This window comes from Pipistrellus kuhlii, unplaced genomic scaffold (genome assembly GCF_014108245.1).
Source record: "Pipistrellus kuhlii isolate mPipKuh1 unplaced genomic scaffold, mPipKuh1.p scaffold_m20_p_15, whole genome shotgun sequence".
NCBI lineage: Eukaryota > Metazoa > Chordata > Mammalia > Chiroptera > Vespertilionidae > Pipistrellus > Pipistrellus kuhlii.
Window position 1 is genome coordinate 44,005,812 of NW_023425460.1, and position 24,060 is coordinate 44,029,871.

Sequence of the window (24,060 nt, forward strand, 5' to 3'; positions counted from 1 at the left end):
AAGGGGGGGGGGGCAGGACGGGACAGCGACACTTAAACCTAGGACTTGCCTCTCGAATTTTTCACAAGTGAATTGTGAGGTGTGGCTGCAGGAGCTGGGCCTCTGCCTGGGATGGCCCCTGCTGTGACAGTCCCAGCCTGTGACGGCCCCGGGTACCCCTGCCCCTGGAGAGCTCGCTGAGCCCCGAGGCCTGGCCACTGCCCTCTCGGCACACCACCGACAGCCAGCGCAGAGGCCCACAGACACGAGGCCGTTAGGAAAACGGAATAATTTTGTTTGATGTTGCCTAGAAATAAGAAAAAAAATAACAAATACTTATGAAAGTTACAGCTGAAAAATCTCCACTCCAACTTATGTTCAATGTACTTAGCAAAAGGTCAAAGCTCGGAATTTGCTGGATAAATAAATGTTGGTGAGGCGGAAGATCATTGGAGAATTGGTGCATGGCGGCGAATGAGTAACCTGCAAATGCTGCCCAAACCCCATTATTTCCCCTTTTCCAGGAGCCCAAGATTCATGTCCCCGCATGCCGCTAGTTCATTACTGAGAAATATCATCCCTCTTCCGGCTCTCGCTGGGCAGCCGCGGCCCCTGGAGGACCCTTTAATGTTTAATTCCCCATCATCCGCTCCACTGAACAGCTTAATCTCTGCTTGTATGATCAATACTATATCAGTGTAAATTAAAATGACAATTTTAAAGTAATTAAGCCTGTTAATGCTCGATTCAAATGTCATTATTTGCACAAGGGATTGAGGAGAAATTACATCGCGTCCGGGTGACAGGAAGACGTCTGAGCCCTCGTCCTGCGGCGGTGCCACGGGGCTTCGGCAAAGCGGATTAACTTCTGCCTCCCCGCCCGGGGCCCTATCCAATTTCTAAAGAGGATAACGCAATTTGATAAATTTAATTCCAGCTACAAACTCAATTATTGTGATAATAGATGAAAACTGGGAGGGGATTCTAAACAGGCCCACATTTTAAAAGATACACTTAGCTCTGAATGAGACACAACAGTTATGGTTTGATTTGATTTGTCCTCTCCCTTTTGAAAACCCTTTAAATAATTACGACGGTTGGAAGAACAGCCAACATTGATTAAATAGCTTAGCTCTAACCCAAAAGGGGCTGCTGCGTAGCTGATTCGGGTCACAGTAGAAACGTCTGCTGTCCTGAGCCAGCCCGGCCGCATTTGTCAGACAGGCACGATCACATAATTTCATCCTGGCCTGGTAAGTAGATGCAAAGAACCCAGCCAGTGGGATGGACCTCAGCCTCGCCCGGTGCTGCCCGCTCAGGCCCCAGCCTGGAAAGCTGCCTCCAGCCTTCTTTCCTCTGAGTGATGGGCTGGGGAGGGGGGGGGCAAGAAAAGAAAATTAAACCCCTCAGTGACCCCAGGCACCAAGTACATGGTGCAGGTCAGACTGTTCTCTGCACAGGTGTTTCCTACCTGAGTTACCCACAATGGGGGGTGAGGGAGGCGGGGTGAGCCCACACTGGAGCCAGGCCGCACAGCACTCCCAGGCTGTCCGAGGAGCAGCTGCCATCGCTGGACTGCATCCATCAGATCAGCAATAAAAATTGACAGCCCAACATTAATTTCAAGATGAAGAGCGAAGTGTAATGTCCCTTTGAAAGATGTCTCGGGGTTTTCTCCGACAACCATGGACACTGTTGCACTCCGGAGCCACTGCAAAGGGCCAGGGCCTCTGGCTGCAGCCTTCTCCTGGTTCATTTGGGAGGATTTGGCAGGATGTGGGCGTGCTGTAGTTGTCTAGATCTCCAGTGTTCTGGAGCGGACAAGACCTGTGGCTGGCACATCACCTGCAGGCTGTAGGGGCCTCATCCGCTACCGGCTTATCGTGTGTGACAGCTTCCCCGTCCTCTGGGCCAAGACCCGGCAGCATGGCTCCTCAGGGCCGCTCTTTCCTTGGCATTCTAGACATGAACACCCTGAGTATAAATCACTCCCCACGTTCACAGATGAGAAACTAGCAGAAAGGAGTTTTTAACGATGTGTTAAAAGTAACTCGAAACGTGAGAGAAAACAGGGACTTAAGGGCAGACGTGTGGTGGTGTCCTTCCCTCTAACCAGGACAGCAATTACCCATGAGGGAAACCCAAGTATCAACACTACTTTTCTTTAGAGTATATAATTGTTTTTATTGATTGATTTTAGAGAGAGGAAGGGAGAGGGAGAGAGAGATAGAAAGAGCAATGATGAGAAAGAATCATGGATCAGCTGCCTCCTTCACGCCCCCTACTGGAGATGGAGCCTCATGTGCCCTGACCAGGAATCAAACCAGGATCTCCTGGTTCATAGGTCAATATTCAATCACTGAGCCACACTGGCCAGGCTCAACACTACTTTTCTTTGTCATAATTAAAAGCCATGTCTTCTCCCAAATCGAGGGGAAATGTGGAAGGGTATTTCTAAAAACACGAAATGTAAATGTAAATGTATAATACGTAGTTTCTAAACTCTGTTTTCATTCCCTCCTGTCTGAGCAGCAACAGCTCCATCTGGGGGACCGGCCCTACTCACCCAGCCTGGAGGCCTGGCCCCCAGCCACCACGGCTGATGGGGGACCAGCCACCATGGCTACCAAGGCCTCCTGCAGCCTGAAGGCAGAGGGAGCCAGGAGCAGGGCCAGGAGCGCCAGCGCAACCCCCGAGAGCCAGGTCCCCCTGCTTCATGCCGATGTCCTCCTCTCCTGGGAGACGCGTCTTGCTCTCCTCAGATGGGCCAGTGGATGTCTTAAAAGAGGAGCCGGCTCTGTGACCTGTGACAGGACACACAGGACACACGAAGGCTGGCAAGGACATCGTCTGCCCGAGAATAAGCGATAAGCGATGCCCTGGGGAGGCCTTTCCTGGGGCCCTGCGGACTGCAGCGTCTTGTCCACTAGAGGGCGGGATGCACCCTGTCCTGAGCGGCTGTCACTCACCCTGAGATAGAGACTCCTGGGACTGCCTCCTCAAGACTTTGGTTCCTCTTATGGTTGGGCTCCAGGAACATGGCAGCCTAGATGTACTCCCAGACCCTATTGGCCATCATGTCCACTCTGGCCCCCACTCCCCATGAGCTGTCAGGACACACCGGACCCCAGGCCACACCGGCCCCCGTCTTTGCTCAGGAAGGTCCCCGCTCTCCCTCCAGAACATCAGGGAGTCCACGGCTCAGGTCCAAGAGCCAGGACATGTGGAAACTGTCGCAGAAAGAAACCCTGGTGAGCAGGGCAGCTCAGAAACGATCTCCGGGAGTGAAATGTCACTTGAGGCCAAATGACTAGAACAACAAGCTGAACTGCGAATCAACCGTGACTACTTTTTTATGTTCACTGCTCCAGTGATTTTCTGTCAAAAAATGCTAACAAGCATGAAAGTCCTTAAGAGCTTTACAATTTTTCAGTTTGTTCACCAATACATTCCGTGGCGCATTAGTTTCCCGGCTGCGGGTGACACGCACTCCATCATGCCTGTCTGCCTGACAGATCAGCAGCCACCGGCTCCTTGCTCCACAGTCAGCAGAGCCCGCCTTGCACTTCCTGGAGAGCGGGCACAGTGACGAGGAAGGGCCTGGGAGGCCACTGCGGAGCACCCAGCCCCCACCCACACTGGGGCAGGGACCCCGGCTCACAGCCAGCTGCCACCCGCTGGGCCCTGCAGCAGGAGCCTATGGGAGCAGAGAAGCAAGGGTGAAGCGACCACGCCATCAGAGAAACTGACACAGGCAGGATGCTGGGCAAAGAAACCAGGGCTGCCCTGGTCCCTTCACTGAGGAATCAGGCAGAGTATGGCTTACCCGCCAATAACCAGGTAAGTAGGTATTTCACAGTGTTATTGATGCCCAATTGACATTTACAAAACTGCACAGAGTGAACGTACGCAGTTGGATGAGGTCTGACATAGCTGCACTGGGCAGCCATTGTCACAGCCACATAACAGGCAGGGCCCTGGCTCCCCAAGCTGCCCTGTGTCCCTCTGTCCCCTCAAAACCCCTCCCTCCAGCCCGTCCCTGGAAACCACTCAGCTGCTTTCTGTCTTTTAGATGAGCTTGTATTTTCAAGAATAGGCTATAAACGGAGTGATAATGAGGTACTCTTCCCTCGCCTGGCTTCGTGCACTCGGCACAGGTCCTTTCCCAGAGTGCAACAGTTCTTGCTGCTGCGTGGCTCTGCAGGTCGCTTACAGCTCACCTGCTGGTGGGACTTCGGGTTTGCAGTTTGGGGTATTATTAGTAAAGGTGCCGTGAACATTTGTGTCCCAGCCCTTGTGCGGACACGCTTGCCTTGGGGAGAGGAGTGGCTGGCTCACATGATCGGTGTTTTCTGTGTGGCTGTGTTCTGACATTTCCTCCACAGCAACGCCTGAGAGTTCCAGTCTCCACACCCTACCAGCACATGCCGTGGTCAGTCTGTTACATCCAGCCAGCAGTGGGGAATCTGTGATCTTTCCAAACAGTGTGGTCTTCATATGCTCTGCTCCGATGACCGATGGTATCGTGTGTCTTTCCATGGGCTTGTGAGCCATTTTCCACCTTATTTGCTGAAGGGTCTGTTCCGATCTTTAAAACTTCAGGAAGATTAGTGTGTCCAGCTAGTGCTAGGCTGTCGGAGTTCTTTATATATATATATATATATATATATATATATATATATATATATATACACACACACACACACACACACACACATATACACACACACACACACACACACACACACACACACACATATATATATATATATATATATATATATATATATATATATATGGCTTCAATAAAGTCCTTTGTCGGGTGTATTTGCAAATGTTTTCTCCTTGGCTGTGGACTGACTATTTTTGTATCTTCTGAAGAACAAATATTTTTCATTCTGATGAAGTGCAACTGATAATTTTTTTCTTTTATAAGAGAAAAGCCAAAGTTATCAAACTGCTCTGGTAGTTTTATGTATTTAGCTCTTCTAGACGTATGACCTGTTTCGAGCTTGATTTTTGTAAATTTCGATGTCAGAGTTGAGGTTCTGTCTTTTGGCTCATGACCCTCTAACAGTACCATATGTGAAAATGCCCTCCTCCCCCAACTGAACTGCCCAATACCTTTGCCAGGTACCAATGGTGGGTCAGAACATGGAGCATCGCATGCCTCTCGTTAGCACCACTCCCGCACCCACAATGAGACGACGCACTGACATCCTGGCTCAGGAGCAGGCCACCAGCAAGCACGGCGGGTCCTCCGATGTGGAGAACACAGAGCACAGGGCAGGGCCCAGGCCTCCGCCTTTTCCTCCGGCCCCGGGATTAAGCCCTGGGAGCCCTATGCCTGGAAGCTTCCCAAATCTGGGCACCAGTGACCGGGAAATGGTCACTAGGAACCCTGACTCTCAGGAGCAGCGAGATGTGTGTGTTGTAAGTTCTAAGTCCCCCAGACAAGGCTTCACCTCCCACAACCACAGATGCGGCCACCGCACCCTTTGTCTTACCCAAGCTGTCTATCCCTGGCTCCTGTGTGCAGAGTGGGGGCTCGCCCAAGCTTTCAGGGGCCTCCTGAAGAAAAAACTCCCAGAAGCACATGGTTCAGTATCTCCTTGCGCCCACGAGGAACCACGACATCGGAGAGTCGAGCCACCCATCCCACTGGGCCCGGCTGTGGGCAGCTAGCAGACTCCCCCGGTCATGGCCCTGCTGGTAAAGGGGTTTGTAGGGTCCAGGAGGACTGCGTTCAGTCACCCAACCTTCAGCCAGAACAGACCCAACGTCAGCTGGGAGCACAGGGAGCGGATACAATTAACCTTGTGGCAACTGTCCTCCCCACTTGATGGCCCACCGTCAGCTCATCTGTTAGAGGGAAATAAAAAAGTCAGGCCTAAATGTATAAAAAATTATGATGGAAGCTCTAAATAAGGCAAGGACTGCGAGCTTATTGAGTCAAAAATCAATCAATCAATGAGTGAGTGGATTAGGAGCACCTCGTGAGCCCCAAAGAAATAATGTGCCCAAACACTGGGGTTTAACAGTGGAGGACCGAATTCCAACACTTTTAGGAAGTAAATAATGAAAAATCAATTCAAAGAAAAAACAGATCAAGAACCCTGCACTGTGACGTGCCGACACATTTATTGCTGAATCCCATTCCTCGGCTGACCCGAAAACTTCGGAAGGTGTTTATTTACTTTCAGCACCTTCCCGGGATCAATATTTTTAATTTGGATCCGAGTTATTATTTTTCACATCACAGCAGCGGGGAGCGGAGCAAAGTGGCTCATATTTTAGTGCTAAAAAGATCGATATGACAGCTTCACCTTCACTGCAGCCCGCCGCTGCCCGGCCGCACATCACTGCGTCCCGCGGGGCTGCAGGTGCCGCTGAGGGGGGCGCGGTGCTACCCCGCCGGCAGAGCAGACAGTGTGATTTAGCTGTGCACGGGGGCCCGGTGCCCTCGGAAAACCAATCTTGCTTCTCTCACTTCATCAGGCCTGTCTGGGCCACGGGCAGGGCGCAGGCAGAGACGGGCTGGTGGGGGCCTCCTGAAGCAGATTAGTTCGGCGTCAGAAATGCATTTGCTTTCCTCCCCCTCCTTGGATCAAAGAACATCAGTAAACTCCATTAACTTTCCATATATTTCCCCTAAAATCTGACCAGGACAGCAGAGATGGGGAGGGGGCAATCACAGAAGAAGCAAGGGAGGGCGTCTCTTTGGAAGGAGCATGGGTTCCAGGCTGTCCCCCCACCATGGGCATGGGGGGCAGAACCCCAGCAGCCACCCCGGGTAACCCTCCAGCAGATGCCCTGCTCTCAGAGGGAAGCCCGGCCCTCTTGGAGAACTGCCTGCCAGGGCCAGTAGGGACCCTCATCAGGGCAATGCAAAAGGCAAAGAGGGGTTGGGGAGGCCAGTTTATTGGTGACCAGCAGTTAAGGCATCCTGGGCCCAGGAGCCACCAGCATGGACATGGAGTGGGAGGTGCAGGCACACGGCTCCTCCTGGGTGAGGACCGACCCTCCAGCCTAGACTGAGGTTCCTGGTGCCAGGGCGTATGACCACAGGGAGGATCGCCATCCCACTTTGCTGGGAATGGGACCCGGATGGACAGGGTGGGTTTGCAAAGCGATGCTCTGGGCAGGGAGGGGGACGTGCTTCCTGGGGAGGCTCAGGGCAGCACCTGACAGTCAGAGAGCATGCCTCCTTCTCCCTGGCTCCCATGTCACCACAGATGAGTGAGGCTGCACCCCGGGAAATCCCGATGTCTCTCAAGTTCACGCCCATGAATTTCTGGTTTAGCCATTCTTCTCCCCTCACAGAAGACAAAGCTCACCTGTTGCCTCTTTCCTGAGAGCAAATTATGGAAGAGAAAAGGTGCTGGCTGGGCAGCTGGAAGGCAGAGGACAAAGCCTGGACACAGGGCACCGGAGGCATCTCAGCCTGCAGGCCTTACCGGTGTCCCTGGATGTGGTTGCGTTTCAGGCGCTGACGGATCTGACCCGTCTCTGGCTTCAGGCCCCTCTGCCCAGACGGAACCCCACTTCAGAGCTTTGAGGGGAGGTCTGAACACCATGTGTTCAGGCAACCCTGTGGTCGCCGAGGACATTTCCTCGATGCACACAGAGGCTCCAAGGGGCTGAGTGCCCACCAGCTGCCAGTGCTTGCTGGAGAGCTTTCACACCCTAAACAAGTTCTACTCCACGAGAGGGTTCCCTCCTCGCCTTGCTGGCTGCAAAGGCACCAGTCCGGAGCCAACAGCAAGGACAGCCTCTGCCAGCCGTCCTGCCTGCACTCCCTGCCCCAAGGGCTGCCAAGTTGGTTCAACCAATCACAGTGCACAGTTCCAGCTGCCACACAGACACTCGTGTGGCCGACAGCTAAATGAGCAAGGACTGGTGAAGGCAGTGGCCAAACAGGCCTGTCCCACAACAGACGCCGCTGTGGGAGGCGTGAGGCCACAGCAATGGGCAGCCCTGTCCAGGCCACACAGGGACAGTCTCTACCACCTGCCCTCTGAGGCGAGTGGCTGCCCTCACGCTTCCCAGCCAGCCATGGAGTGTGAGGGGGTTCAGTAGGTTCTGTGGGCCCTGCTGTGCGCGAACCAGAGCGGCTTCAGGCTGGATTCCTTGGCCTCTAGCTTCTCCATGGAGAAAGGGCCTGTTCTGTCTACCACTGAGCTGATCTGCCCAGAGATAAGGTGCAGGACAAGCATGCTCACCTAGTCCTACCAGCAGCACCACTGTCCCCAATAAAAGGGGACCTTTGGGGTACTTGCATCAGCCCACAGCTCCTCAGGAGGCCCCTCTGATACTGCGTGTTGGGGTCCCCATGCCAGCCTATACATCTTGCCAGGAAACTCCTCCTTCTCCCCCCAGGTCACCAGGTGAGGGGCAGATGGGCAGCCCCTGGCCGTGCTTCCTTGGGGCCTTCAGCCGCCCCCAGCAGCCCTGTGAATCACCCATAAACAGCCCCTGCGGCCACACAAACGACCAGTGGGAACAGTGGGGGCCCCTCACGCCGGATGCTTTACTCCTGCAGGAAACAGACAACAGGATATTATATGGAAACAAATCTGCAATTTCTTCCTCATTTAGCTGCCGCTGAAGCCAGAGTATAGGAAAGCCGTTCCCTATCGACGTCCCGGCTTTGCGGGCAGTAAGTGATGCGTTTTCCATGCTCCTCGGCGTGCCTGTGAAATTAGACACGTGACTCCCGGGCTCGCCGCCTCGGATCAATAGACACTTGGAAGCCTTGGAAAACTGCTCGGGCACTTGCTCAGTGTCAAGGCCCGTGGGCCCCAGGGCGCTGTGAAGTTAACCAGGTAATAATACCTGTGACAACAGCGGCCACCAGAGGCCTTGCAGGAAGTTCATTTCCCAGGAGGTGATCCCTGAAGGCTTTGGGTGGAAAGCATTTTCCAAGGGTGCCAGGCAGGTGCCAGGAAGCAGGGAGTTCTGGGACAGCATTTGGGGGTGTCAGGGCCTCTGCGAAGCCCAGTATAACTCAGGTAGTATGGGGGTCCCCCATACCGGCACAGAGCTTGGTGTCTCCTCCTGAAGCCTCCTCCCTAAGCTACACTCAACTCGCCTGACCGGGCCTATGGGGCAGTCCCTGGATGCCCTTGGGTGGAGTCCCCCAACACCTCCTTGTGCTCTGGAACTGGTACCCCCAGAACTGTCCACCCTGGGGGGCTGGCACCTCCTAAGGAAAGTCCCTTTCTCCCCTCGCCACTTGGAGCCTGTCCTTGTAATGGGAAGGTCTCTCTCAAGTGTTTTTGTACCATTTTCCCCACAGTCCCAGATTCATGTCACATGACCAACTGTCAACACACTTCCACACGAACTTGATTGCTAAATCCATGCACATCTACCACCTAACGTCTATTCCCATGGAAGATACCCGCGGCCTTAAGACTTGCTGGTGATGAAAACTGGAACTTCATGGGTTTTAGGGGCAAATACAAAAACATTAGTGTGGTGCTGACAGTGAAAATCTGCCAGCACTCTGGAACACTGGATTCTGGATCGTGGAGAGTAGGTGCAGTTGATCCCACCGGGAGTAGGCCATCCAGGGTACCTGCTCATGCTCACCCAGGGACAGCCCCTCCTCAGCTGGGTGCCAGTCCTTCTTTTCCAGTCCTCTGGCAAGGGATAGGGCATAGGAGGTGGTGCCACGGCCATAGAAATGCAGTCACCTTACCCTGCGACCTTTCTTCACTGCCTCATGGGTTCCAGCTCACCCCTGTCCCCACCTTCTCTCACCTCCCCTGATAAACCCACCTTTTCTTCCCAATTTCCAAATTGGGAAGGCCCCAGAGTTGGGCCTCCCTGCAGCCCACACCAGTGGGATATCACCCAATCCATGGCCTTCGATACAGATACACACTGATGGCCTCAAATTCTGCCTCAGGCAGGCACTCTCCACAGAGCTGTGCTGGGACATCATGGCCCTTGACCCCTGCAGGGAGAGCCTGGGTTGTGCACATCTAACACACACTGGCTCACTGGCTCACTGGCTCAGACGCGGTTACTGAGCAGCCAAGTTGTGCTGGCTCCAGGCTCCGGGCCAGAGCAGGGACAAGCGAAACTGCTGCTCCAGGGGTCTGAGCTCAGGAAGGAAGACAGAAATCAGGACGGTGACACTGGCACATCTGGGGCACTACCAGGAGGAAAGGGCCTGGGGCACTTGGGGGCCCTGGGCACAGTGTTTGAGCTCCTGCTTGTGGCTGTGGAGACGCATGGGCCAGGGTTCTCAGTCCACCCTGAGATGGACATTTAAACAAGTCCATCATACAAGAACAGGACAGGGCCCGGCCTCGCAGGGCCCATGTCAACACTCCAGACTGGCAGTTCCTCTGGAGGAACAGACCTCCAACTTTCAACGTTCCAGTGGAAAGTACAGCAGCCGATGACCCTGCAAGCAAGGCCCGGGACAGCCAGGAGAGAGCCAGTGGAGGCCAGTCTGTCTTCTCAACCCTCTAGACTAGACAAGGATCCTGATCCAGTAAATGCCCACTCAGGATGCTTTTTTGGAGCAAACAAAATTTAACATAGAAATTTTTAAGTCTAAAAATTGGCTGCTTAGCACCTCCTATATCAAAATCTCAGGATACGAAATGCTGCTTTGGCGCCATCTGCTGGTGAAGGAGGACGTCTGCCGCCTCCTGCCTCTGCCAGAGACCCTCTAGGTGGAAGACCCTCCCAGACCCGAAGCCCCCAGAGGCTGCAGCTCCCCCCTCCACCCCTGCCCATGTTCCCATGCGCACACCAACCCCCCACCGTCATGTTCCTGCACCAGGTGCCACGTCAGGTTCAACATCTTTCTGGGAACAGGCCACTATTTTCTGATCCCTATTAATACCCGTGACAGCATTTATGTACAAGATAAATTCATTTCAATTTCCTTTTTCAATTAATGGCCTATTATTTGAACCACACTCAGCTAAAAATATTGCTCCAATACCATTAATCTTGAAAAATTAAATTTTCTTCCCTCTGACAGCCCGAGGCCACCAGGCTGTGGCAGGAGGGTGGCTTCTTGGCTGACAGTGCTGCTCAACCCTGCCCAGGACACGGGGGTGCAAGATCCCTCCAGCAGATGTCCAGAGGCCCCCAGCAAAGACGGTTCCGCACGTGACACATGGAGGGTGATGAACAGGTATGAAGGGGACAGCGCTCCAGGCAGGGCCCAGGGTCAAGCAGAGATTCACCACAAACTACTCCCCTCCTGGTCATGAGATGGGATGACAAAGGCAAACCTCTCCCTGTGCCAAGTATGGGATGAGCTCCAGACAGAGTCTGCAACAAGGCTGGCCACTTCTCACCCCCAGCCACAGCTATCCCCGCCACTGCACTACACAGTCACCCTGGAGTGAACTGGCTTCCCTCAGGCCACAGGGACGGCTGGACGAGAGGGGAGTGAGCGATGTCCCCTTCCCTGGTGGGTGGGTCCAGCCTTCCTCCCCAACACTAGATGCTGTCTTGACCTGTGGATACCAGCACTCACAGCCTTGGGGGCCTCAGACCTGGGTGGTTGGGCAGCTCCCTCTGCCACTTACGTGAGTCCCTCCACCCAGTGAGGGCCTGAACCCTGCACCATCTCAGGCTCCAACCACACAGACTGCCAAGTCCCCAGCTAACGTGCTATCGCTGTATTTACAAGGAAAACGCTGCCAGTTCTAACTGTGAGGTGCCATGGGTTCTGGATGCACCCTGGTTGCTGCTGTTTTACTTTTGAAAATCCATTCACCGAAGAACAGACCAGATTCACGATCAAGGGCAGGACATTGCTAAGTACTTCAATGTAGCAACCGGATGGTGAGATCCTGCGAGGGGCCCTAGCGGGCGGCAGCCTGCCTCCTCCCTCGAAAGCCCTAAACCCCACATCCCGGGAGCTGTCCCATGGCAGACTGTCCTCTCAGACAGCTGTCCCACTGTGTCAAAATCTCCAAGTCTGGGTGTTGAAAATTCCTTCCAAATTTTGCCATCAAATAATTTTTGAGAACCGCAACTGTTGGCAAGAGCAGGTATTTCTTCAGTGAAATTGCTGCATTACGGGCATGCTCATTTTTTAGGTTTTTGTTTTCCATTGCAAAAGGTGAAATGACATTTGAGATAAATCCCCAGGGACAGAGACAAGCCCAAATGGAGCTCTCGGCCCTGGTGCGCCCGCAATGTCCCGCCACTTCTCTTCTCAGCCAACCAGACGTTCTGGCTGGAAGAGAGATGAAATGCTTATGTTACCTTGTGATGATATGAGACACAAAGCAGGCCATGGAGAACTAGCAAGGTGACAATTCTGAAAACACATGGAAAACTTCCGTAGGAAGGTGGCAGCTCCCGGGAGGCGAAAGTTTCTGGGATGTGTCAGGCTCCCTCCACCAAGAAGCTGGTATCTCCCCTCCCCCCCAGCTCCCAATCACTCTTTCTGAGGCTTCAGGGCACACCTGGAGCCTTGCCATCATCCTCTGACCACCTGCATGGAGCGGGCATCTGTGCAGTAAGTGACGCTGGGCCTTGTATAGCACAGATGCGCTACAGCCGGAAGCCAGTCCTGGACTCCGCCTGAAGGCCCATCACCTGGGTCTGTGTTCCAAGACAGGCTCGTCCTGATCCGCTGGGGAAGGCGGCTCAGACTGATAACCTTGCTAAGAAACCAGTTCACTGAGTTCTCAATTATTCTAGTTTCTATTGCCCCAATTCCTGCTGCTATATCATATTTCCTTCCTTCTAGTTGCTTCAGGTTAATTTTCCTTAGAGATTTTTCAAGGTAAGCACTTAATGCTAGAAATTTCTTTCTTAGTTGCACAAAGAGACTGGCAGAGCTTAGAGCAAGCCTGTGGCACAGGCAGCTGGGCACAGAAGACCAAGCATGGGATGAAGCCCTCACCTGTAAGCCCCAGAAGCCTAATCCTCCCTCTCATTCCCGCACACCAGGGCCCTGGCCTCCATCCTTGCTGTCCACCTTCCAGCTGCCATGTGGGTCTTGTATATGCCAACCGATGAGCAGCCCACCAAGGGCAACTTGAGGAAGCAGCTGAGATGCTGTCTGCACTGTGCACCCCCTACCTCCCCCATAGATTTGCTGAGTTAGGGGCACCCCACAAAGGCTGCAGCACGGCTGTAACATTTCAATGCAGGTAGATGGCAGGATGCTGTGAGGGAGAGCAGGCACCGAATGAGGAGGGCTGCTTTGGCAGGCACTCCCCTGGGGCAGAGGCACTTACCGTGAAGTGCTCCTGGGACCTGTAGTTCTCGTCCAGGTAGACACGAGCCCTGTTATATTCCTTCATCGCATCGCTTGACAGAAGTTCTCTGGAAGGAAAAGAGTTCTTTGTCAAGAGTCACACAGAAACCTCACCACTTACAGGTGTGCTGCCGAGGCCCAGGATGCTGGCCTGGACATCACCTGGAGATACCACCAACCAGGTTGCGAAGAGGAGGGAGGACAGACAGTGGGAAAGGAGAGAGAGGGAAGAGAGAAAAAGGGAGGAAGGCAGGAACTAAAACCTAGAAGAGTCTAGTCTAGGTGACCTCTCTGTCTTCTCTGTAAATGGGCTGGAACAGGAGCCACTGCACCAGAGGTTTGAGAATATACCGGGATGGTGACAGAGGCTTGCTCATTGGTCTGGCCCCCAGGACCGCAGGGGAGGGGAGGTGGAGAAGGACACGGGCACCATGTGACAGCCGGCGCATTGGTCAGGATAGGGAGAGGATAAGCCTGGAAAGAACCACACTGATCCTCAGACCTTGACTCCCAGCAAGAGCAAATTCCAGAGTCTCTACAGAGAGACTGGGACTCTGTTTACAACAAAAACATCACTCAAACATGAAGACAAAGACTTTTTCTCAGAAAACAAAAGCTGAGCGAATTCAGGGGGGATCTGTGCGAAAGGTGACAGAGAAGTCCCCAGGCTGAAGGAATAGGGTACCAGGTAGAAACCTGGATCTCCACAGAGTGCTGCAAACGGCGGGTGGGCTGGTAAACATAAGCGATGTTAACTATTTAAAGCAAAATCCTGCCAGTGTGTCCTCTGTGGAAACCTCTCTGCCCGCAGCCCAGGCTGCCGGGGACGAAAGGTGCCATGTGACCAGCCGCTGGAGCTCCGGACGTGCGGACACCTGCTGCTCACCTGCTGGCCCTCCCCCAGCTGAAATGTCCTGGTCTCTGCGGAATGCCTCGCTTTCCCAAGGGGTGGGTTTTCCTGTGACACACAGAGCTTCTTTATATATCTAATACTGATTTTTGTCAGGAAAGTGTGTTGCAGATATCTTTCCCCAAATGTGGCTAAACCTTTATTTTTAGAGTACCTTTTGATAAAGCTTTAAAAGTGAACGTGGTGCAGTGTATCAATCTTTTTTTTTTTTTTTTTTTTTTGTAGGCCATACTTCTTGCACCTTCTATGGGGCCACAGGGTGCGCGCATGTGCTGCTGGCTCCTTCCTCCCCAGACAATGGGCTCTGTCCCCCTTCCTGTGACAAGTGTAGCTGTGAGCTGCTAGATGAAAATCAGTCCTGTCTATCCCTCCTCAGCAGCAGCAGGCTGGCAGCCATCAGACCACACAAGGTGTAACCTCTGGCACACGTGGATGGCACCCCTGCCTGGAACCCAGGGCTAACGTCTCAGAGCCCAAGGCATCACAGTCACCCTCTGGCTCCCCACCAGGAGGCACCCTGTCACCCTCTTGCCCCCCCCCCCCCCCCCCCGGAGGCATGCTGTCACACACAGGGGCCACACCTTCTCTCTTTGGAAAACTGGCTCACCCACAGGCCTTCTCCATGGTGAGGCTACACCCATGTTTCCACAGAGAGCGAGCACCCTGCCCTGGGAGGAAGCAGGCCATGGCAGGCGCCAGACTTACTTGACGAACTTGTCCACGTGTGACATGGAGGCTTCGTAGTTCTTCCCCCCGAACTCCTGGCAGTGCAGGGCCATAAAGTGCGGCTTGTGCGCATGGACGACCTGGGGAGGAAGCACAGAACAGGGCCGTTGAAACTGAGGGTCCCTGTGACTTTAAATTTAGTTTTCGGTCCCGGCTCTAGGAATCATCTCTCTCTATATACACACCCCTAAGAGATCCAGTCTTTCCTCCGAATAATCAGCAATGCCCGAGGCAGCAGAAGACAGAAGCCTGGACCTGGCTACTGGTCGCACGGTCCGGACCTCTGCAGGCTGATGATAACATCTGGACCTGAGTGTGTGGCAGCTCCTGAGCCCTCAGGTGAAACGCCCCTGGCTACTTTCCCACGAGCTGGGACAGAGGGTCACTGGGGCACTAGGGCAGTGACTTAAAGCTGCCCTTGAGACCTGAAGAGGTAATTCATCACCCCCTCTGACCAATCAGCTCCCAGCACGACCTCAACCCCTCAGCCCCGTGTCTTGCGACTTTGCCCTGTTTCATTGTAACCTACACGCCATCGGGGAGTCTGGGCTTCGAGCGTTGGATGGCGCCATTCATAAGAAAGTCGCCAATGTTTCTCCACTACAGCCCTGGGTGTTTATATCTGGCTCTGCCAGCGCTGGCTGAACAGACCCCTCTTCTATACACCACCAGGGGTTGTACATGTCTGTGAGGAAGGGGGCTGGCAGGACAAATGGCTCCACGTCTGCAATAAGGCTTCCGACAACTCCTGGGTCATAACACAAAACTGCTTCTGACCCCCTGCAGCTAACCACACTGGGAGGTTGGGTGACACGTACAGACGTGGTGGGCATCTCAGAGTGGCCCCCCTGGAGGGCTCACTCAGCAGCTGGGTGACCCACAGGTCCTGGGAGGAGGTGTTGACCAGCACCTGCTCCCAGAGGAAACAAGGCACACGTCAGCCCTGCCCTGGAGCACCGGAGGCGGAGCGTCACCAATGGGCCACTGTTGAGGTGGTAAGGTAGCTTTGCCACACCAGCCACCAAAGGGCTTCGCCCAGTCCCCAGGGTGCGGGGGAGAGGGCTACCTGGGAGTCAGGAGGGGCCTGTAAGTGGGGGCCACAGGGATTTCAGAGCAAGGACAGGCTTCCAGGACACCAGGCGGCAGAGGAGGTGAGGCAGCACACCCAGCAACCCTCAGAGAAGCCACACCCAGCAGAGAAGTCCCACTCTCTCCAGAGCCCACAGCCCGTGGCCTGCCACCCCCACCCAGAGCTGTCACCAGACAGACAGCAGCAAATAAACCCAGAAAAAGAAAAGAAGGAAACACTGAGGATGGATAGCAGCGGGGCAGAAACAATCCACAGACAGGGCCAGCGGGCCAGAGTGGTTCTGTGACGGGATGGGACGGTCACCCCTGGCTAGACCGAGAAGAGCAACACCGAGATCACAAAGGCCCTGCAGGCGTTTCCATGGTAGTAAGAGCACGGTACGTGACATCACAGACTTGCAACATTGGCACCCAGACGTGCGGAGAGGCCCTGAGGCTGACTGGGAGGGTGGCCAGAAAGCCTGGGGTCTGAAAACAAGGGGAAGCCTCAGCTCAGCACACATCCACAGGGAAGAGAATGTTGGGCATGGGCGAGACACGGATCTAGGGAAGGAAAGAGACGAGAGGGGGAGAGGCAGCCGTGGACAACTGGGCACAGAGAAGAAAAGACGGAAAGGAGGAAATGGACTGCAAGAGAGAAGGAGGACCCTCAAGTCACCAACAAGACAGACACACTAGATGGAGGTCTCCTAGCGTACCTGGACGAGCTGGACAGACAGAAGAGGGTGCTGTTTAACCACGAATCCCATAAAACATTCTCATGGCAGTAAAATGAAGGGAGAGAAGTTCAACAAGTCCCTACAAAGCTGCTGCAAAAGGTAAGAAAGAATTTACACACATAAACGAAGGGAGGGGCTCCACCCAGAAAAAGAATCACGAAGCAGACTGGAATTACAAGCCTACACTGCACACTGAATTACATGCGTTCAAACAAGCATTTGGAAAAACTAAATGAAAAACTAAAATCAGAAACTCAAAACTAAAATAGAAATTGGAAGGGGGGGGGGGAGGTGGAGGGGGCGTGGGTTGGGAGAGAAAGAGTGCTGATTAACCCGAGAGGAGAAACAAAAGAAAAAGACAAAATCATCACAGAGAAAAAGTGCTCAGGCGAGCATGGACTAGAGGGGTATTCACAATGGCTCTGAGGCCAGAAAGGCCAACCAAGAGAGAGTCAAGATGACAACAAAAAAGTGGGAGAGAGAGACATGAAAACGAAGGTGAGCAAAGAAGAACATTCCCATCATCAAAGTCCCCGGAGAGAGACCAAAAGGGGACCAGAACTAATATTTAAAATTATAATCCAAGAAAACTTTCCAAATAGAAAAAAACTGAACTTACACAATGAAAGGGCTCAGTGACACCTAAGAAAACTAACCCCAAACCATCAGCTCCAAGCCAATCCCAGTCAGATCAGGAGATTTCAAGGTCCCTAGGGACAAAGATCAGTTAGCATTAAAATAAAATAAAAAACAGATTGGCACCAGACTTGTCAAAACCAACATAAATCAAGGCGGCAATGTAAGATTTTTTGAAAATCTCAATGAAATAAAGCAAAAGCCAAGGATTCTCTATTCTGCCAAGTATCCTTCAAATATCAAAATCACAGAAAAAGTTTTCAATACACAAAAACCTAGGAAATGCCATCTCCGTCAGCCCTTTGTGAGGAATCTGTGAGAGCAGGGCTGGGCAAACACTTTCTCTGAACCAGATCAATGTTTTAAGATTTGTGGCCACAATGTCTTCGTGGGAACAGATCCACTCTGCCAGTGTGGACATGAGCAGCCAGAGGAGGCTGCAGGAGTGGGCATAGCCACGCACCAAAAGAACTTAATTCCAAACCAGGCAGCAGCCAGAGTTTGGCTTGGGGTGAGGGGCAGGTTGCTGACACATAATACTGTCTACTGGAGTTTTCAATATACACTGACATCATACACGTGTCATTCGATTTCAAGATTTCTACACTTACATGAAGCAGTATAATGTCAACTCAAATATTTAGACCCATAGATCATAAATCTAGATCAACCACTTAAAAAATGTTCTAAAAGCCAATAGAAAAATTAAAATAGAATGCAAAGAAACCAAAATAATCCACAAGGAAAGGGGAAACAAAGGAACAAAAAGCAGAGGGTATGAACAGAGAGCAGCAACGACGTGGTAGACCCAGATTCCATGTCAGTGGTCTGGACTGCGCTGTGCAGAAAGGCAGCCTCGGGTCCCAGGGGGCTGCTTAAGCTAATTAAAATTAAAGACCTTTAAAATTCAGCATTAGTCACATTCCAAGTGGTCAACAGCCACATGTGGCCAGTGGCTACGATGCTAGACAGCACAGAAACAGAACATTCCCACCGTCAGAGAAAGCTCTGCTGTGCCAGACAAGGCTGGCTAGACACTGCAGTCTCAGGCGGGGAGTGACAGCGCAGAGAGCACAGCACTGGAGCACTGCTGCCTGTCAGAGGCAGACCTCCAGCAGAGACATGGACAGACCAAAGTCACGGGCAGGAAAGAGGCAGCGTGCATGGGAGGCGAGGAAGGCTGGTGTGGCCACATTAGTGAGATGAAGGACTACAAGACCGATGGCACAACCATACATATGCGTGTGGCTGAAAACAGAAACACGCACACACATGCACAGGCACACAGTCAGCCAAGACACAGAAGAAACGGTCAACCCACTCTTCCAAGGTTTCTCTCTGAGAAAGGCCTGTACTGGGCCGTAAACAAGCCCTAATGGACTCTGAAAGATGGAGCCATAAGGACTCTGTTTTCTGACCACACGGACGCAGAATCAAGCTGAGGGAAGGCGATCAGGCCACAAAGAGTGCGCTGTTTGATCCCACTTACATGGAACGCTAGACAATGCCAACTGATGGACAGTGACTGACAGAAAGCAAGCTACTGGCTGCCCAGCGTGAGGCTGGAAGGAGGCAGTGACAGGGTACCAGAACCAGTGAGGGCAATGGACTCGCTCATTCTCTGGATCACAATGGCCTCCCAGATGTAGACGTTCCACAAAACCCATCAAATCTCACATTTTAAATATGTAAAGTCTACTTACTGTACATCAGTTTATACCTCCATAGCATTGTAAAAAGTTAATTTCTACCAAAATATTGTTTCATTCCAATATACAAACTACAAATATGAGACAACTGGGAAGGTCTAAATGATGACTGGATATTTAATGATGATGATGTGAGTGTTAACCTTAGATGTAATAATGACACTGTGAGGGTTTTTTTTTTTAAATATATATATTTTTATTGATTTCACAGAGAAAAGAAGAAGGAGAAAGAGAAACATCAATGATGAGAAATACTCACTGATTGGCTGCCACCAGCATGCCCCCCACTGGGGATTGAACCTGCAACCCTGACAGGTAATGGTAATCGAACCATGATCTCCTGGTTCATAGGTCAGCACTCAACTACTGAGCCACACTGATGGGGCTATGAGGTTGTTTGAAAGATATTTTGGAGAGACACAGTGGAGTACTCAGCAGTAAATGACACAGACCAGTTGCTGCTTTAAGTGGTTATGGGGCGGGAGGCGTGGGTGGAGGCACAATTGAAATAAATTGGCTGTGAGCTGGACACTGTTGAATGGAGTTCACTGTACTGTCCTCTCTCTGGATGTTTGAAATTCACCATAATAAAAAGTTTGCTGACCACACTCACTGAACTCAGTGAGAGCAAAACCAGAAACCCAAAGGATCCCTCACCGCCCGCCACCCAGGGCAGCACCGTCTGGCCCATTGGAAGTCGATTTGGGCTGGGATGCTGCTCGACACTGCCCTCTGAGCACGTCTGTGATGGGAAATGTAACTTCCTATTAATCTTTGATCTCCTCTGGCTCTGTAATGGAAGGCAAGCAGAAAAGAGATATTAAGGTCTCTTCTTATGCCCCTCTCTGGAAACAGCTGGAAAATTACTCTGCCAGCCAACTCTCGGGAGGGCAGGTGGTAAGACCTCCAGCACTTGGGCATCTGTAACCACATCACTCAAAGTGCAGCCTGAGACACAAACTCAGAGACTTCATCTCAAAGACATTTAACCACTGCATGGGATGAGAAGTTCAAAATCACTCATCGGAAGACGATCATTTTCATTACATGCGGTGGGAAATTTTTGCTAACAGTAAAAATATTTTCTCTGCAAGTGAGTGATGCTGTGGGATACTCCATGGGGCAAATGTAAGCCTCTGTGATGGCACCATAACTCTTGCTGACTTGGGAAGTAAGGCAGATGGCAGCAGGGGTTGGGCTCCCAGGACCGTCAGCCTGGACCATGCCCTCCATCGGGCACTCACCAGCAGGACCCAGTGAAAGGGGGACTTGTGTTGCAGTAGCCAGTTTAAAAAAGAAAGCCAAGGCTGGTTTTTGAACATTCCAGGACTCATGGCCCTCGGGACAGACGTGTCCTCAATGGTAAGCGAGATAGCACCTGCTCAACCTGCTTTGCAGGCATGGCAGGCCAGTAAGCGTCTGACAGCAGCTCACTGGGGCAAAACCCGTTTCACTGTGCAAACACCCCCACGATGCCCATGTCCAGCTCCCGATGCGACACCACGGTACACAGAGTTAGGGCACACGCTGCTAGAGTCCCTGCCAAGACACAATATAAACAACCAGATCCCAACAGTAACACGTAGGAAGCCATTAGGAGGTGCTGAGTGTCAGGCACTCGTTACCTTTGGTTTTAACATGATTTGCTCAGTTGTAGGCTAATAGAATTAGATGTTTAACACTGCTCTATTGAACACCTGGCTCCCAGGTCCTGACATCTGCCAGCTCCTTCCAGCTAGACCAGGTCACTCTGCAGGGCAGGGCAGTCCAGAAAGCATGCCACTTGGATCATGCTCTGTCATTTCCTAAAGAGACCTCTGAGCGTCCACTTCCTAGGAGCCTATGCTCATGGATGGTCACTGCACACAGACTGGACATAGGGGGGGCCCTGCCTGGTAGTATGAGTCCACGCCACCCTGCATGCTGGGAGATGGGCTGTGGGACAGCTGGGACAGAGCTGCTGGCCTTTCCCAGGCTGGGAAGGGGCTCTGGAACCTGGATGGTCCTGGACAAAATCCCTGCAGGGCTGATGCCACCGACATCTTGAGGACAGGGCAGGACAGGGATCTGGGCTGGGCTGGGAAATGCATCTCAGTAAAGCAAGAATTCAACACAGGCCTCCGCCCATCCCAGCTGCAGCTCACATCCTGCCTGACAGTGAGGCTGGCCTGCCTTCACCTGGGACCGCACGCGAGTCACTGCCCAAAGCTGCACAATTGCTTGACCAAAATTCTTCACAAAAAGAAGCTGCTTCTAACTTTAGGGGGAGAAATAGGCAACTGATAAAAATGCGTGGGTTCTTTTATAGGAAGGCTTGAAAAGAGCGAATTACAAATTTTGGCAGGAAAGAGCAGAGAGAAGTAAAAACAACAACACAGCAACCAGCCAAACAGAAAGCGGCTCCCAGTTCCTGACGCTGTGCAGGTGGCGAGCAGGGGAGCGCTGGGTTCCCAGGCAGCGCACGGCAGCCCTCACAGCCCCTCGCTGGCCAGGAGTCAGCGTTAAAAATAGAAACGGCCAGGCCTTGTTAGGCTTTCTCCAAAGAGGAATATCTGAGTGACCTAAAAAGGAATTACATCCTCCAAACAGCCCAGTGGGATCCTGATACCCAAGATAAGGAGTAGAAAAAGGACAAAGAATTTCTTGAGAGGAAAGGATGGCTGCCATCTACAAGCTGAGCTCTCAAACACCCTGTCCTGAGATCGTCTGCTCACACTTGGCCTGGGGTGGTGCCAGGCTGCCCACTCCTCTCTCCTGTGTGAGTGCAGATGTGTGGGTGCAGCTCCATGGGGCCCTGATCGGACGCCCTCCTGAAGTCCACGCCCACACGTGGCCACCGATGGGGGCAGCGGCAGCCAGCAGTGAGGGCAGCAGGCATGCCTCCTTGATACGTGCACACGGAAGCCACATATTTGTGTGACCTCCCCCTCAAGCCTGGTGGCCGCCCATCAGTGAGGTGTCTCCCTGCCCACGTGTCAGGATGTGCAGACCACAGTCCACTCTGAAGCAAAACTAGGGTTTTCTTGGTGGACACTGGGCAGGCTGGAGGGCTGACTACAAGGGCCAAGCAGCAGGCCCCTAGGCAGTACAGCCACCATTTACACTGATCTGGACAGCTGGACAAGAGGCTGCATTTTCAGAGGCAGAAATGTGACAGGGACACTTCACCAAACCTGTAGCTCTGGGACATCAAAACTCTATGTCCATGTTCGGCAAACTGTGGCTCTCGAGCCACATGCAGTTCTTTCGCCCCTTGAGTGTGGCTCTTCTACAAAATACCATGGCCTGGGCAAGTCTATTTTGAAAAAGTGGCGTTACAAGAAGTTTAAGTTTAAGAAATTTAGCTCTCAAAAGAAATTTCAATCATACTATTGATATTTGGCTCTGTTGACTAATGAGTTTGCTGACCACTGCTCTACATGAACTGATGAATCTTAACCAGAAAGCACTTTCCCTCTAAGGCAGCAAGCAGGAGCACATGGTCCTCCTCCACGCCTCAGGCGCTCACCTGGCTTTGTACTGACCGCAGTGGTGACCACAGCCTCAAGGTCACGGTGCAAGGTGCCTCAGAGCCACCTCTGGGATCCTCCTCCCTGAAGCCAGCCTGCCGAGCAGACTTCCATTCAGCCCTATGGCTGCTGGACCATATCAAGTTCACAGGGGACTGTGACCACTCAGGGGCCAGATAAACCTGTCCTCTCTGCTCCATCGCAGGAGCATCCCACAGCCCCTGCCCCTTAGCCGCCCTCCCAGCCACCAATGACTATCTCTTCCTTATCAATACCCCTCCCACCAGCCCTAATCTTCCAAAGAGCCTGCCCTGGCCCCCAGGATAGCCTGGCTGCACCCTCCCAGATGCCACCAGACACTCTGTATCCTCGTCGACCCCCTCTGAGAATCCCAAGTGAGCCCCAAAGAGCTCCCAGAGGAGCTGTCACTCCTCTTCTCTCAGGTCCTGGGGTCCCACCCTGCCTGCTGGCCCAACTGAGATCCTCCTCTTTGCTCAGGGTCCAGATCTGCCCTCTCCCTCCCCTGCAGCAGGTGGTGTGCTCTCTGCCACTGAAAGGGCCACCTCCCCATCTCGGCTGCCTTCTTCCTCCGCCTGCCTGGCGCGGGAGGCACACCTTGCCCTTGCCAGCACTGCTGACCTGACTCCATTACCCTCTCCTCCATCGATGGACACACAGTCCAGTATCTTCAGCACCTGTGAGACACCCCCAGTGAGACCTGTCCCCGGATCCATGTCCCCTGCTTAGCCACTGGTAAGGCCTTTGGAATCACGGGCTCCATCTTGACTGCAACTACTTAGCTGTGGGGCCTGGGTGCCTTTCATACCCTCTTCAAACCTCACTGTTCTCATCTGTAAAATGGGGTGCTGAGCATGGCCACACCACTAGTGATCCGATGGGGGGAGGAGGACAGGTGCAGCTGGCAGTAGTGCCCTGCACAGCAGCAGGAACCACAATGGGAGGAACAGGAGGGGAAACATGAGCCCACAAATCACCTAGAATCACAAGCATTTCTATGCGTATGAACTCAAAATAGCTTAATCTCATGTGATTTGTACATATTTCCACCCGCATCTTTGACATATCTTTTCATTCTTTAACAGTGTCGTACAGAGAGCAGAAGTTCCTAATTATAAGTTCTAAGTTATCATCAATATTTTGCTTCTGTAAATTGTGCTTTTGGTGTCACGGTGAGGAAATCCTTGCTTAATGTAAAGTCACAAAGATGTCTGTCTTAAGTTTTCACCTAGAACTTGTATAATTTTAAGTTCAACATTCTTTAAGAATTTAATGTTTGTGAACGGTGGCAGGTACAGGAAAAACCTTTTTGTAGACAGATGTCCAACTGTCCCAGCACAGGTGGTTGAAAGCCTGTCCTTTCTTTAATGAATCTCCTCCCTCCTCCATCATTTACTGATGTACGTGTAGGTTCATTTCTGCTCCATGATCCACATCTCTGTCCTTCTGCCAAAAGTTCACTGTCTTGAATACAATTGATTTACAGTAAGTCTTGAAATCAGAAAGTGTGATTCCT

General features: G+C 52.5%; 1 protein-coding gene across 5 annotated transcripts in view; it reads right to left on the reverse strand.

Moving 5' to 3' along the window:
- INPP5A (inositol polyphosphate-5-phosphatase A) overlaps nucleotides 1-24,060 on the reverse strand; it is a 125,803-nt gene that overhangs the window by 59,936 nt on the left and 41,807 nt on the right. For all 5 annotated transcript variants that reach the window (XR_006741738.1, XM_036439275.2, XM_036439276.2 and 2 more), the window contains 2 exons: nucleotides 14,844-14,944; nucleotides 13,209-13,296 (listed from right to left, as the gene is read on the reverse strand). Coding sequence is in view for 4 of the 5 variants with exons in the window: in XM_036439275.2 (XP_036295168.1) it covers nucleotides 13,209-13,296; nucleotides 14,844-14,944 (189 nt within the window). In the remaining variant the exon portion in view is untranslated. The remainder of the gene's footprint in view (nucleotides 1-13,208; nucleotides 13,297-14,843; nucleotides 14,945-24,060) is intronic.